Source organism: Hemicordylus capensis, chromosome 2, assembly GCF_027244095.1.
Source record: "Hemicordylus capensis ecotype Gifberg chromosome 2, rHemCap1.1.pri, whole genome shotgun sequence".
NCBI lineage: Eukaryota > Metazoa > Chordata > Lepidosauria > Squamata > Cordylidae > Hemicordylus > Hemicordylus capensis.
This window is the reverse complement of record NC_069658.1, coordinates 186,732,321-186,745,260: the sequence shown is the minus strand read 5'-3', so window position 1 is coordinate 186,745,260 and position 12,940 is coordinate 186,732,321. Positions and strand designations below refer to the sequence as shown.

At 48.2% G+C, this 12,940-nt stretch overlaps 1 protein-coding gene across 1 annotated transcript; it reads right to left on the bottom strand.

Annotated features, from left to right (window-relative positions):
• On the bottom strand, window positions 1-8,954 carry PCSK1N (proprotein convertase subtilisin/kexin type 1 inhibitor). The gene is made up of 3 exons (XM_053301218.1): window positions 8,786-8,954; window positions 3,964-4,553; window positions 1-936 (listed from the first exon to the last, which is right to left on the bottom strand). The coding sequence occupies exons 1-3, from the start codon at window positions 8,834-8,836 to the stop codon at window positions 675-677; spliced, it is 903 nt and encodes a 300-aa protein (XP_053157193.1). The 5' UTR covers window positions 8,837-8,954; the 3' UTR covers window positions 1-674.
• Window positions 8,955-12,940: the final 3,986 nt, after the last annotated feature.

Genomic DNA, 12,940 nt, shown 5'->3' with positions numbered 1-12,940 from the left:
TAAGTTAAAATACCCAATGAACTTTTTATTAATTAATTCATCAACACCAAAACTCTGGCCACAAGCACTGTCAAACATGGCAACAAATCAGCAGAGAGTGCATATGTACGTGTGTGTGTGTGTGTGTGTGTGTGTGTGTGTGTGTGTGTGTGTGTGTGGTGGCGGTTACTGACCAGACAGAAACAAGCTGGTGGAAACTGGGGGGGGGGGGGGTAAATTGAATGGGACTATTAAGGCAGAAGGAGATATGGGGGCTTGGTGTTTGAGTCAAAGAAAAGAAAAAGCCAGGATGTTACAGAAACTGAGGCAGAGAAAGGTGGTGTCCAGCTCTGGGTTTGGGTGAGGAGTGGCAGGGAGGATGGGTTGACCAGTATTAAAATGCAGCAGCATAGCTGAAGTGGAGCTTTCCAAGAGGGTGTGCTGAAGGTTACTGTGGAGAAGGGCCCCCTCCCACTGTAACAGACAAGAACAAGAACTGGGATTGGGAGACCCCAGCCCAAGGCTATCCCCCTTCCCCCCCACCAGTATTTTGGGGTCAAGAGGCAGAACAGAGGCAGGAAAAAAACATTAGGTGTTGCTCAGGGTCCATTGACACTCAAAGACTGGGGAGGAGGGCAGTGGAGAGGTGGCTCCCCCTGGGTGGTTGTTTTTTTTAATGCAGAGGCATCTTCCTGCTACTCAGGAAGGTACCGAAGCCTCTGGGTTCCCCCAGGAACAGCTCTCCTCCCTCCAACCGCTTCCCCCTCTGTCCGCTTGACTCGCTGCAGCTGGGCCTCCCCGCCGGCCTCCCCGCCTAGTCGCTTGACCCGCAGAAGATTGGGGGGCTCAGGCAGTTCCCCTCCATCAAAGATGGCACGCCGCAAGCGCCTGGGGGGCACAGGGAGACGCTGGGAGGGCAGGCCGCTTGCTCCTGAGAGGATCCGGCCGACCAGGTACCTGCAAGACAGTAGGAGAAGGAGGGAGATCGAAGTCACGGGCCCTGCTCACCAGAATCCTTTGCTGAAGCCAGGAATAGTCCCAGCCTCCTAAATATGCCTCCCACGCCCTCCCCTCCAAGAGCTGGAGACAGGAATTATGATTTCTGGCATGCAGGTCTACACATGAATCTCTCCCTTAATCACTAAACACTGCTTCCAGAGACAGAACCCAGAACAGCCGGTTCCTCTCCCTGCCACCAAGGGACCCAGGCAGAGATGTGGAGATGGGGGAGTATTCTGAGGCCTGCTTCTCCAGAAAGCCTAGAGATAGGCCAGAGTCCTCTCTTACTTCTATTCCCTGGCTTGATGCTGGTCAAAGACCGAAATAAAGTCTATGCCTATGCCCATGCCCTGGCTTGATCCTCCATTCTCCACATCCCAGGGTAGTGATTTTCAAACTGTGTTGCAGGAAGAAGCTTTCCTGTGGTTCTCGGCAAAAGCATCAATAATAGAGGATGAGCTTCCCTGAAAGACAGCTTGCCCACAGCTACTGAGCTTCTTTTGCAATGTGCAGCCAGAAAGACGTGTTGGATGTGTTCGAAGGAGAACTCTCCATGTAAGGGAATAATGAGACAAACAGGCCGGGCCTATTTAATAAAATTAACATTACAAAATGTCAAGTGCCTGACAATTCAAAGCAGGTTTACATCTTACTAAACACTAGACAGAACTGCAAGCTGCCCTAACTAAAAGGTCTAGAATAGGCTCTCCTGCTGTTGCTGGACTACAATTCCCAACATCCCAACACACTAAACTGTGGCCGGGGATGATGGGTGTTGTAGTCCCACAATAGCTAGAGAGCCTCGGGCTAGTCACCCCTGGGCTAGAGACATTTCTTTTTAAATAACAGATGATAATTCAGGGAAGGCACTTGGAATATTCCTGAGGCTCGACTCCCCCATTAAGATGTGAATCCCAGTGTGCCTACAAACATGCCTCAGAATCCTCTGCAGCATGGTGTGGCTCTATGACTAATGTAGAGGCGCAGACAATGCTATGTGAAAAGGATGCCCTGAAGGCAGAAAGCTAGAAAGAGCCACAGAAGTTGGAAAGAGCCGCAGTGACACACTAGGACTGGGGAGACTCAGGTTCAAATCCCACCCCCCTCAGCCATGGAGCCTGACTGGGTGCCCTTTGGCAAACTGCTTTCTCTCCGCCCCAACTAGCTCACAGAGGAGTTGTGCCACTTATCTGCCAAATCTTAGTAAGGTTTACTCTGTACTAAACATTTGGCAGAACAATAACTGCAAACTGGCCTAGTTTAAAGGGCTAGGGATGTTTCTTTTTAAACAGCAGATTAAAATCCAAAGAAAGGACCTAGAGTCTTCCCAAAGGAAGCTTCCTCTTATGCACTCCCTTGGTGACCACAATGTCTGGGGCTCAAATTTCTTTCATGGCACCTGAGTAGTAGCAAACTAGGAGAGGGTAAATGTCTCCAAACTAGGCCACAACTGGAATTTAAGGGGTAGAGAAGTAAAGCATTAGGATTAATGGTTGCTGGTATCGGGTACATAGGAACATAGGAAGCTGCCATATACTGAGTCAGACCATTGGTCTATCTAGCTCAGTATTGTCTTCACAGATTGGCAGCAGCTTCTCCAAGGTTGCAGGCAGGAAACTCTCTCAGCCCTATCTTGGAGAAGCCAGGGATGGAATTTGGAACCTTCTGCTCTTCCCAGAGCGGCTCCATCCCCAAGGGGGAAGCTCTCATAGTACTCACATGGAGTCTCCCATTCAAATGCAACCAGGGCGGACCCTGCTTAGCTAAGGGGACAAGACCAGCTCTCCTCCCTTGAGTCTTGCTTTGTTAACAAGACAAAAGTGACAAAACCAAAAAAGGGCTTGCTTGCAGGTGACAGTCTCTAACTTGGAAACCCAACTTTCTACCCTTCATTCCCAGACATGTGGGACAGGCTGTATTTCCTCACAAGTATGTCATTGAATGGCGCAGTGGGGAAGTAACTGGCCTAGGAAGCAAGAGGTTGCCGGTTCGCATCCCCACTATGTTTCCCAGACTAAGGGAAACACCTGTATAGAGCAGCAGTGATACAGGAAGATGCTGAAAGGCATCATCTCATACTGTGAAGATGGCAATGGTGAACCCCTCCTATATTCTACCAAAGACAACCACAGGGCTCTGTGGTTGCCAGAAGTCGACACTGACTCGACGGCACAACTTTACCTTTATATCATCGGTATGTTGCATCTTGTGTCATCAATTATGGTTTGTTTTTTTAAAGTTTATTCTCTGAAGGGCCAATTCATACATTCAGCACAGCAGGATGAAGGGCAATCATTAAAATAATTTTTATTTTCTTTATTTTATCATGATACAATTTGAAGAGGAGTGCATAGGGAAATTTTTTTGGTGGGGGGTGGGATATTCAATTACTCCGCAAAGGCCCCATCTGCAGCCTGAAGTGGTACAGCCTACCCTTGATTATGATGAACATATAAGCTGTATTTAGACATTATGTTGTACAAGTGTACAAACTTCTGTACACTCATACGTGTTTGTGTTCTATACACTCTATCTGCATTCATTTTAAAAGTCAACCTGGGTACATGCCACTCAAATGCATTGTACAGATAGGAAGTGTTCAACATAAAGTGTTAACTGTATTTGTGTACAGATCTGTACCATACCTGTGTACACTGCATACTCGTATGAGTATTTGACATAATGTGTTATCTGGGGTAGAAACTCTCTCTAGTTTTCTGATGAATTGTTTCCTGTTTCACAAGTTGTTCCTTGAACTATGCCTATTTTGCTCTTATTTAAACAATTAATCAAATAAAATGAACCTATGGGGGCATACTGAGCAATGAGGGAGGAATGGGCACTCTGCACATGCTCATGGGCAGTCCTCCTTTTTAATTACTACCTCAAGGGTTAAGAAATGCATTCAAAAATAGGATCTGAGTTTGAGCCCTTGTTCAAAGTAGGCCCTGATGTTTTCCCCCCTAAGAATCCCATTCCAGCTACCTCAGCATTTCAGGGTCCAGCTCTCCTGCAGGTTCTTCTTCCCCTCCCAGCTCGTCTTGGGGTTCAAAACCCCCTTCGGAGACCCAATAACGATTCACCAACGATCTAGGCAAAGCGGAGCCTCCCGCTAGGCTGGTCTCATCATACTCGGGATACAACGTAGCACCTTTGGCTTCATCCCAAAGCTTTAGCAGATTAGCCAGGTAGATGGATTCCTGGTCCCGGCGATGTCCATCCTGGAGGAGGCGCTGCAGAGCAAGAGCCAGACGCTCATCTGGCTGGAATTGGCTACTGGGTGGTGCCACAGCCCTCTCTAGTGTCTGGGCCAAGCGCTCATCTTGCAGTTGGTTACCAGAGGAGGCCATGGCTCTCTCTAATGCTTGGGCGAGGTGTTCTTCCTGCAGCTGACCACTAGGGGATGACATTGCTCTCTCCAGTGCCGCCAGCCGGAGCAGTTCAGGGTAATACACTTCATTGGCCAACATAGCCTCAACAGCCTCATAGGGCGCTCCCTGAACCTCACGCCGAACCCGCCGGGACCCCCCAGACAGGTTGTGGTTCAGCCCTCCACGGCCTGCAGTGGAGAGAGGCTGTAAGAAACAAAGACGATGAATGGAAAGGAGTGAATACAAAGACAAAACAATCAGGGTGGTAAAGGGGTGAGAGAGAAGGGGACCACACCTTCCAGTGCTGGTCTGCAGCTAGAAGTTTTGTAGAGGGGGCCATATTATTTGTGAAAGCAAAACAGATAAATAAAAGCAGTTTAATGCTTTAAAATCAAGGTTTTTTAAAATTCTAAAGAACACAATCCAGCCAAAAGTAAGCACTTCTAAGTCCCACTGATTTAACTGGGGGAGTATGCTAAACTCTCAAATGAATTGGACTTAAATGTGCTTCACATTGGCTGGACTCTAAGAGCCAAATGTTTGCAGGGCATCCCTGTATCTTTTCACTCATTTTAAGTGCTGGAGACTTTAAAAAAGGAATCAAAGCTAAACATTTAAACAAAAGGGCTAGAATATCCCTGAGCCCACCCCCATCCACGAGCCCAGTGGGCAAGGCTCTTCCCATGAACCACAGAAATAAGGTTCTTCTCAAATGAAACTGAAGGGGGAAATCTGGAATGAATTTCCTTAGAAGAGTAGCTTGTCTGTAGCAACAAGAAGCCAAAAAATGCAGTGAGACCTTGAAGACCTGCTGACATTTGGTGGGATTTGTAGGAAACAAAAATTCACATCACAGCAAAAGTGCCAAAGCCTTTTTTTAAAAAATGGTCTTGGTAGATTTATGAATGTTTCATATTTTTACAATGTTATTCCCAGTTATTACCCTATACGGCTATAGAATCCTAGGTCAGGAACATCTGACCTACCAGATACCTCAAGAGGATCTACATAGTAGATGCAACACCATCTTCCACATCAACTTTTGATTGTGGTAAATCACTGCATGTCCTTCAGAAAGGCCATGTCTTTGTAATCAGCAGCTCAATATCTGGATGTTATTAATCCTCTCTAATAAAACGCTTGGTGTCCGTCCGTGGACGGGCACCAAGCGTGTGTTCGTGCCTCCCTGCCCTGTTCTGCGCCTGCGCGAAGCGCAGGCGCAGAACAGGGCAAGGGAGACACGCTTGCTGGTACCAGGGAAAAAGCAGGAAAACACCAACGAGGAAAACGAGCCAGAAACACGAGCACCGGGAAAACGAACACCAACGAGGCCACCGGGAAAACGAGGACCAACCAGCAGGACCTGAACGAGACAAACCCCGAAGCAAACTCCGGGGGCCGAGTGGAGGCTGTTCCGAAAAAGCCTGACAGGGAGAATGCTGCCCCCGCCGCCGCCGCCAAACTCCCAGCCTCCCTCCCAACTTCCAAAACCACCTTACCCTGTCCCATGTAAGCTGGATGATGAAATACCGGCATTGAAGAGGAAGTGAGGAGCACACAGGCAGAGCTCCTCTCTCTGCACAGACTCTGCCCGAACTGCCGCTTTGGGCGGAAAGGACGCAAGAGGCGTCCTTTCCGTCCAAAGCGCCAGTTCAGAAAGAGGCATTGCAGAGAGAGAAGCACTGCTTGCAATCTTCTCTCTCCCTCTTCTATGCCAGTTTTCCTTCAGCCAGCTGAAAAGGGCCAGGGTGAGGTGGTCACTGAAGCTGGGAGGAAGGGTGGGAGTTTCGCTGCAATGGCGGGGGCAGCTTTAACCCTTTCAGGCTTTAACGGAACAGCCTCCGCTCGGCCCCCGGAGTATGGTCCCTGTCTCCCCGGTGCCGTCTCTGTCGCTCCTGCTCTCTTTCCCCCACCGCCTCGCCCCCCCCCCGATCAGAACCACAACAACATAAAAGTAACACTAAGCACTACAACAGCCACAAAAAGTAACACAAAGCACAACACACTACATTAATTTAAAAAATAAAAAACTGAGGCAGTGGCCACAAGCGAGACCAGCACACACACCCCCCCCCCCAACAGCACAGCATAAAAACCCCCACCCACACACACACATACACACACACAATGCATGAAAAGAGGGAGAATAGTCTAGCACCCGTTATTCTAACGGGCTTAAAAACACTAGTTATCATATAATGAACATGATTTCAGGATATCATCATCATCATCATCATCATCATCATCATCATCATCATCATCACTATTACACGCACATACATATAAATGTACACACATTAAAGTTATTTCCAAAAATATGAGCATGTCCTCCAAGAGAAATGAAACTGCACAATGTTTGAACCCGAGTCTGGGAACCAGCCAGGGGTGACTATAATAGGGCAAGGGGAGACAGTTGTCTGGGGGCCCACTGCCTTGGGGGTCCCCCCGAGGCAAGTCACATGACTGACTCCCCCAGCTGCGCACCCGCCTGGGCTTCCTTCGGTTGTGTTCATCCTCCGAAACTGATGTGAGTGTTAAGACCTGGAGCTACCAGAACAGCAGGTCTTTCTCCAGTACCATTAAATGACTTGCATCCTCCACAATATACAAAACCTTAAAAAAAAATTAGGATGATCTATTGTGGCACATAGGTGTTTATATATATAAAAATTTTACTATGCTTTTTGTTACCACTATTCAGCCTCATTTAAGATTTCCTTATTCCATGAGCTGAGCTTCAGTGTGTGTGTGTGTGGGGGGGCGTTTTAAAATCTTGTCTCTGGGCCCACTCCAACCTTGCTATGCCCCTGGAACCAGCAGCCAAAGCTGCTCTCTCTAACACTGATCTGAAGGGAGAGGTCTACTTAAATTGCAGCAAGACTCAGAGGTAGAAAGAGCTCCCCTGGAACTGGAGGAGTAGGCTCTTCCGGGAGGAAAGACAACGGGCAGCCTTGCAGAGAGGTGTCCAAGAGGCTCTGCCAGTCTTTCTGCAGGGGTAGTCACAGAGGAGGAGGGCAGGGGAGGCCTTAGTTGGGCACACTGGGGAGCTGCTGATCCCAGGAGTGAGGCTCTCTTCAGCCTCCACCCACACAGCCCCCCATGGATGTCTGTCCCACCCCTCTGGAAAGGCCTCTCTCTCAACATCCAACCTGCCTCTGGCTTTGTGCTCCAAGCCAGACGACACCCTGTTCCCCCCACCCCCAGGCTCCATTGGAGCTCAGATGAATGAGGTGAGAGACGTGAGAGAAGAGAGTCACACGGCTTACATAAAAATCCATAATGGTATGCATTTTGACACACGCCACCTTGCACCTCCCATGTACACACGCACACCATCTTGCACACTCCTTTCATAACAGCAGACGTCACACTGCACTTCTTTTATGGACACACCCACCCAGACAGCACACGTCTGTTAGAAGCACACATGCACCCCTTTGGCCTCATCACACACCATGCCTCCTACACCTCCACTTTTCATAGTTCATCCCCAAAAGAAGACCCCATCTCATCACCTTACACACACACACACACACACACACACACACACACACGTGACCAGGTTTTGCACACTCCTGACTAGTTGCCTGCTCAGCCTGCTTGACACAATACTTTTACACACACACACACACACACACACACACACCATGCAACTCTCAATACCAACACACACCCCTCCTAATACCACAAATCCCCCCCACACCCCTCCCTGTACTTTTCTTCCATCAACTCCACACACACAGAAGACATCCACTTCTCTGGATAGGTGGGTGAAAACAAACCAACGGTGGATGACTCACTGCCTTCTGTTTTTCCACAACATACACACAGAGGGATGGGTAGCTGCCCTTTACTATTCAAGGAGCTTCATTCTTCCACATCACCACAGTTGCACACACAGTATACAATGTCATGGATGGTCTCTTGCTTTTCTGCATTTTGCCTTCCTATCAAGAAATGCTCCTCCCTTTACACTCCAGAGCGTCCTAAAGTTGTTTTCGTTTCCAATGATCATCATAAATCATAGAATCAGAAGGGGTGAAAGGGGGACATCTAACCTACCACATCTCCCCTGTTATCATCCAATGCTGCTTATTCTGCCACCGGGCTCCAGGCACAGACAGCAAATTTACGCCATCCAGATGGAGGCTTTCTATCTATCTGTCTGTCTATACACACACACACACACACACACACACACACACACACCCCAAGTGTAAAGGGAGGAGCAATTCTTGACATTTCGTTAAGAAGGCAAAATGTAGAAAAGCAAGCCACCATCTGTATACTGTGTGTGCAACACACACACTCTGTATAGATCACACATCCAATCCATCACCGTCCCGGAACTGAATGCCTGACGACGAGTCAGCTGCGTTCACACAGTTAGCCTGAAAGCTGGGCTGGAGCACCGGTTCTGGGTTCGAATTCCCTACCTTGGCGGCTCCGAGGCCCGAGAGCAGCGCGAGCAGCAGCGCCGGGCCCATCGCTCCCTCAGTGGCAGACGGGAGGCAGAGGCTGCCCAGGCGGCGGCGGCGACAGCAAGCGAGCGACGGATCCGAGCCTGGACTGCACCAGAGCAGAGCAGAACAGCGCCAGACAACACCGGCAGCTCCGCCCAGCCCAGCTCGCCCGCCTTGGCTCCGCCCCCCTGCCCATCGCTCCTCATTTCAGCATCCTTGAGTCAAGGACAGGCGAACGAAGGGGAGGAGGGAAATCCTGGCCCGTTGTCAGCATCCTCGGCCAAGTGGCATAATGTGGAAGCGGTGCTTCAGAGCATGTACAAAGTGCATTTCCTTCACCCCCGAGCCATTTACGAAACAGATGAGGTTAGGAGGAAGGGTGTGGTTTCTAAGCAGGGCTAAGCCCCCCCTCCCCCCCGTTTCAGTACGAAGGAAGCCCTGGAAGTAGGGGGATCTACCGCTTTGATTGATCGCCCGGGCATCCTCTATAGAGCGGCCCCTCTTAAACAGACAGTCGTAGCTTTTTGTAACTGACGCTGGTCAGTTGTTGTTCCTATTTTATCCCTTTTGGCCTTTGCTACATAGTTAGTGAGCGATCAGAGTTGTCATTCTTCAGATCTGGTCTCCCAGCCAGGCAGCAGGACCTCAAGAATTTGAAAATGGGTGGTGCGGGTGGGCAGGCACTGCACACGGATGAGTTCTGTCTCTAATGCACATGCAGGAAATGCACACACATGCTGAAGGCCAATGTGGCTGGGGATGATGGGGGTTGTAGTCCAACCACATCTGGGGACTGAAGCTTGGGAACCAACCACTCACTGGTCGAAAGACCAAACACCTTCTTCTTTGCTTTGTGCAGGACTGGCTATTGCAGAATAAGCTATTTCCACAGCAGGAACACCAGACAGCCGGGAGAGGCTTGAACTGCATGACTCTCCAGTTCCTCTCTCAGCTTTCCTGTTACCACCATTTTGCACTGAACTGAACTGGTTCAATGAACTGGTTGTTTTGTTCACTACTTTGAAATAGGGTCTCACAAAAAAAATAGGGGCATCACGTAGTAAATCAAGGATTGCCATCCTTGGGATGGCATTGATGGGAGCTGTGTAGTCGATCAAGAGCTGGGTGGGGACCCAAGTTTGGCACCCCCTGTATTATAAGTATGTCCCTGATTTCAGTAGAGGGACATGGGAGGGTATGATCTTGCACAGGAGACTGCATGCCCTGACCCTATCAGAGGTAAATGGCACTGAGTTCATTGGGGCTTATTCCCTGATAAATGTGCACAGAGTGTCAGATTATTATAGAAACAGCTAGGCTGGCCTCAGCCAGAGCTGAATAAATTGTGCTGTCTGCAGAGCAGAGGAAAGCAGGGTAGTCCCCAATGCACACATGTACACACACACACGCACACACACACACACAGACAGAGAAAATAAACTTTGGAGGGGGGGGATTTAATCTGTTAGAAGCCAAATGTTGCACGAGATCTGTGCCTCTTGGTGAGGGTGGAAGAGAACGAATCAAAAATAGATGCAGTCTGCTCCTCTTCCTGAATGCACGCTCAACTCAGTCCTTCTAGCCAATGCTGCATTTCCGTCCTACTGAGCCAGAGAAACATGGCCAATGTTTCATAGAAGGGCATTTACCTCCGGTTTTGTGTTGGTAGTACCGGGGTGCAGCTAGGGGAGAGGGGGCCTGTGTTCACCTCTCTCCCCAGCAGCCCCTCAGAGTGAGGGAGATAACTCTGAAGCTGTTGTTGGAATATGACTCCCATCACCCCCAGCTGCAGTCTATTGTGGCTGGTGATGATGGGATTTGTAGTTCAGCCTCAGACTGGCCACACTTGCATTAGGGTGGAAATGTTGGCAACTAAGGGCAGGGTCTGGTCAGGTTGTGGAAAGCTAATGGGTTCCAAAAATGTAATTCCACTCAAAAGTACCTATTTTATCCAGCAGAATACCCAGTACCAGATCTAAGGCAAAAATATTCTCCTCAGATATTCCCTCAGGGGATGGAGGGGAATATCTGGGAAGAGCATAAGGTCCCAAGTTCCCTCTCTGACTTCTCCAAGATAGGGCTGGGAGAGACTCCTGCCTGCAACCTTGGAGAAGCCGCTGCCAGTCTGTGTAAACAATACTGAGCTAGATAGACCAATAGTCTGACTCAGTATGTGGTAGCTTTCTATGTCCCTATGTACTGAATGACTGCAAAAATACCTGATGACTGGCAGCCCTACAGCCTAGAGACTCCTGCAAGGGATTTTTCTTGCATCAAATGAAGATTTGCATACGCGAATGAGTCACCACCACCAAACACCCAAGACAGAACTTCCATCTCTTCTCACATCCTCTCAAATGCAATGCTTTCTGACAGAACTGAGATTCACATATTCAGCAGTGAGTCACTGAGCACTGTGAGTCATCAAGGGATGGACACTAATGTGTGAACCATCCTGAGACCCTTGAATCTTGGGTCTGTGCAAAAGATCTTTTGCACCTTCCTAGGAGACTACTCTTGTTTATGTCCCATCAGCTTTTTTTAGTCACCTGTTTCTCCTTCTGGTCTAATAATGTTTAATGCAATGAAGTGGTCACAGAGAATAATGGTTATTGCCATGATGTGGTTATTGCCATGATGTGGTGATGTGGATCACAAAGAAATAACAGATGCAAATTGGCTATATTTCCATTCTGCTTGATTTATCCAATTTCTGTGAAATATGAAAGCAGGCTGTTGCATACAGGATCCATTCAAATATATATTTTGGATCAATGCCCGCTTGTGTGCAAGACTACCCTTATTATTATTAATACCTTTAGGATTTCCTAATCAGTACATCAGCAGAGGTTTGGTGAGTCCTGAACTGGGATTATAGGGATGCTGTGGGGCAAAGTTTATGTGACCCTGTAGGTAGGGAGTTTGACTTCAGAGATGCCATTTCAAGTTTGCCCACAGCCAATTTACCATTGCATAACCTTTAGCAAATCACAATCAGTCTCAGTTCTCCCCTCTGTAAAATGGGAATAGTGATCTGTGTAATGGAGTTATATACAAACTGCCTTGCTGGATTTGACCAGCAAGGCAATTCTTTGCCTTGACCAGTGGCCAGCTACCTTCGTCTTCAAGCACTGAAATGTTCTAGGGACTACCAGGTTTAATTTCCTTTAGACAAGACAGCCCTGGAGACTAGTGGGTGTGTTCGTGGTATATGCTTTATTTACAAATATATAAGCAGGGTAAAGGCAGGAAGATCTGCTAATCCTGCATCAGGTCCCCAGGAGAGACTTTGCACCCCAAGAGGCTGCAATTTCAGCTAATGCACAGCTCTCAGTCCCACCTCTGCTCATTCCAGCAATAAGAACTGCTGTTTCCCACTCATGGTCTGCCAAGCATTCCTCTCAGACCCCATCCCTGCAGGATAATTGCTCACTCAGGGGACCATCCACAACCATTAAAGGAAATGAGGATTCTTTTGTGTAAAATCCCTGACTCAGTTTAGGCAGAACCATGGACTCCTTCTGTATAATCAGACAGCGAATTCACAACCATATGCTGTTTGCCTAACTGGATCCAGAATGTCCTTCCAGAATGTAACAATATATATTTGCACTCCCACCCAATATATGCAAACAAAAATCCACTTTAGGAAATCCTTCCCTCCAATATTTAGCTCAGCACATGTTTTAGAAAGCCTGCTTATCAGAAGGCGTAAAGTACCAACAATATAATGTTTCTTTCTAAACGATGGAAATTTTGGGCGGTATAAAAATATGATAAACAAACAAACAAACAAACAAACAAACGGTACTCAGGGAGATGCTGCTGGACCCTTTGTAGTTTGTAACAATCTATCTACCAAAACAAATTTTGCAGTATCCTGCTTCGTTGTCTCACCCATACACACACACACACACACACACACACACACACACACACACACACCCCTTCCCCCACGCAGTTATTACAAATTTTGCTTTCTGCAGCATCCATCACCATGGAGACATAATTACTCATTTAGGAATTAGAGAGGACGGTGGCGGGAGACAAGTGTGATGCATGATGGGATTGGCCTGAAGCATCCTGCAATAAAACAGATGTTTTCCACTGCTAATGATGCCCCGGGGA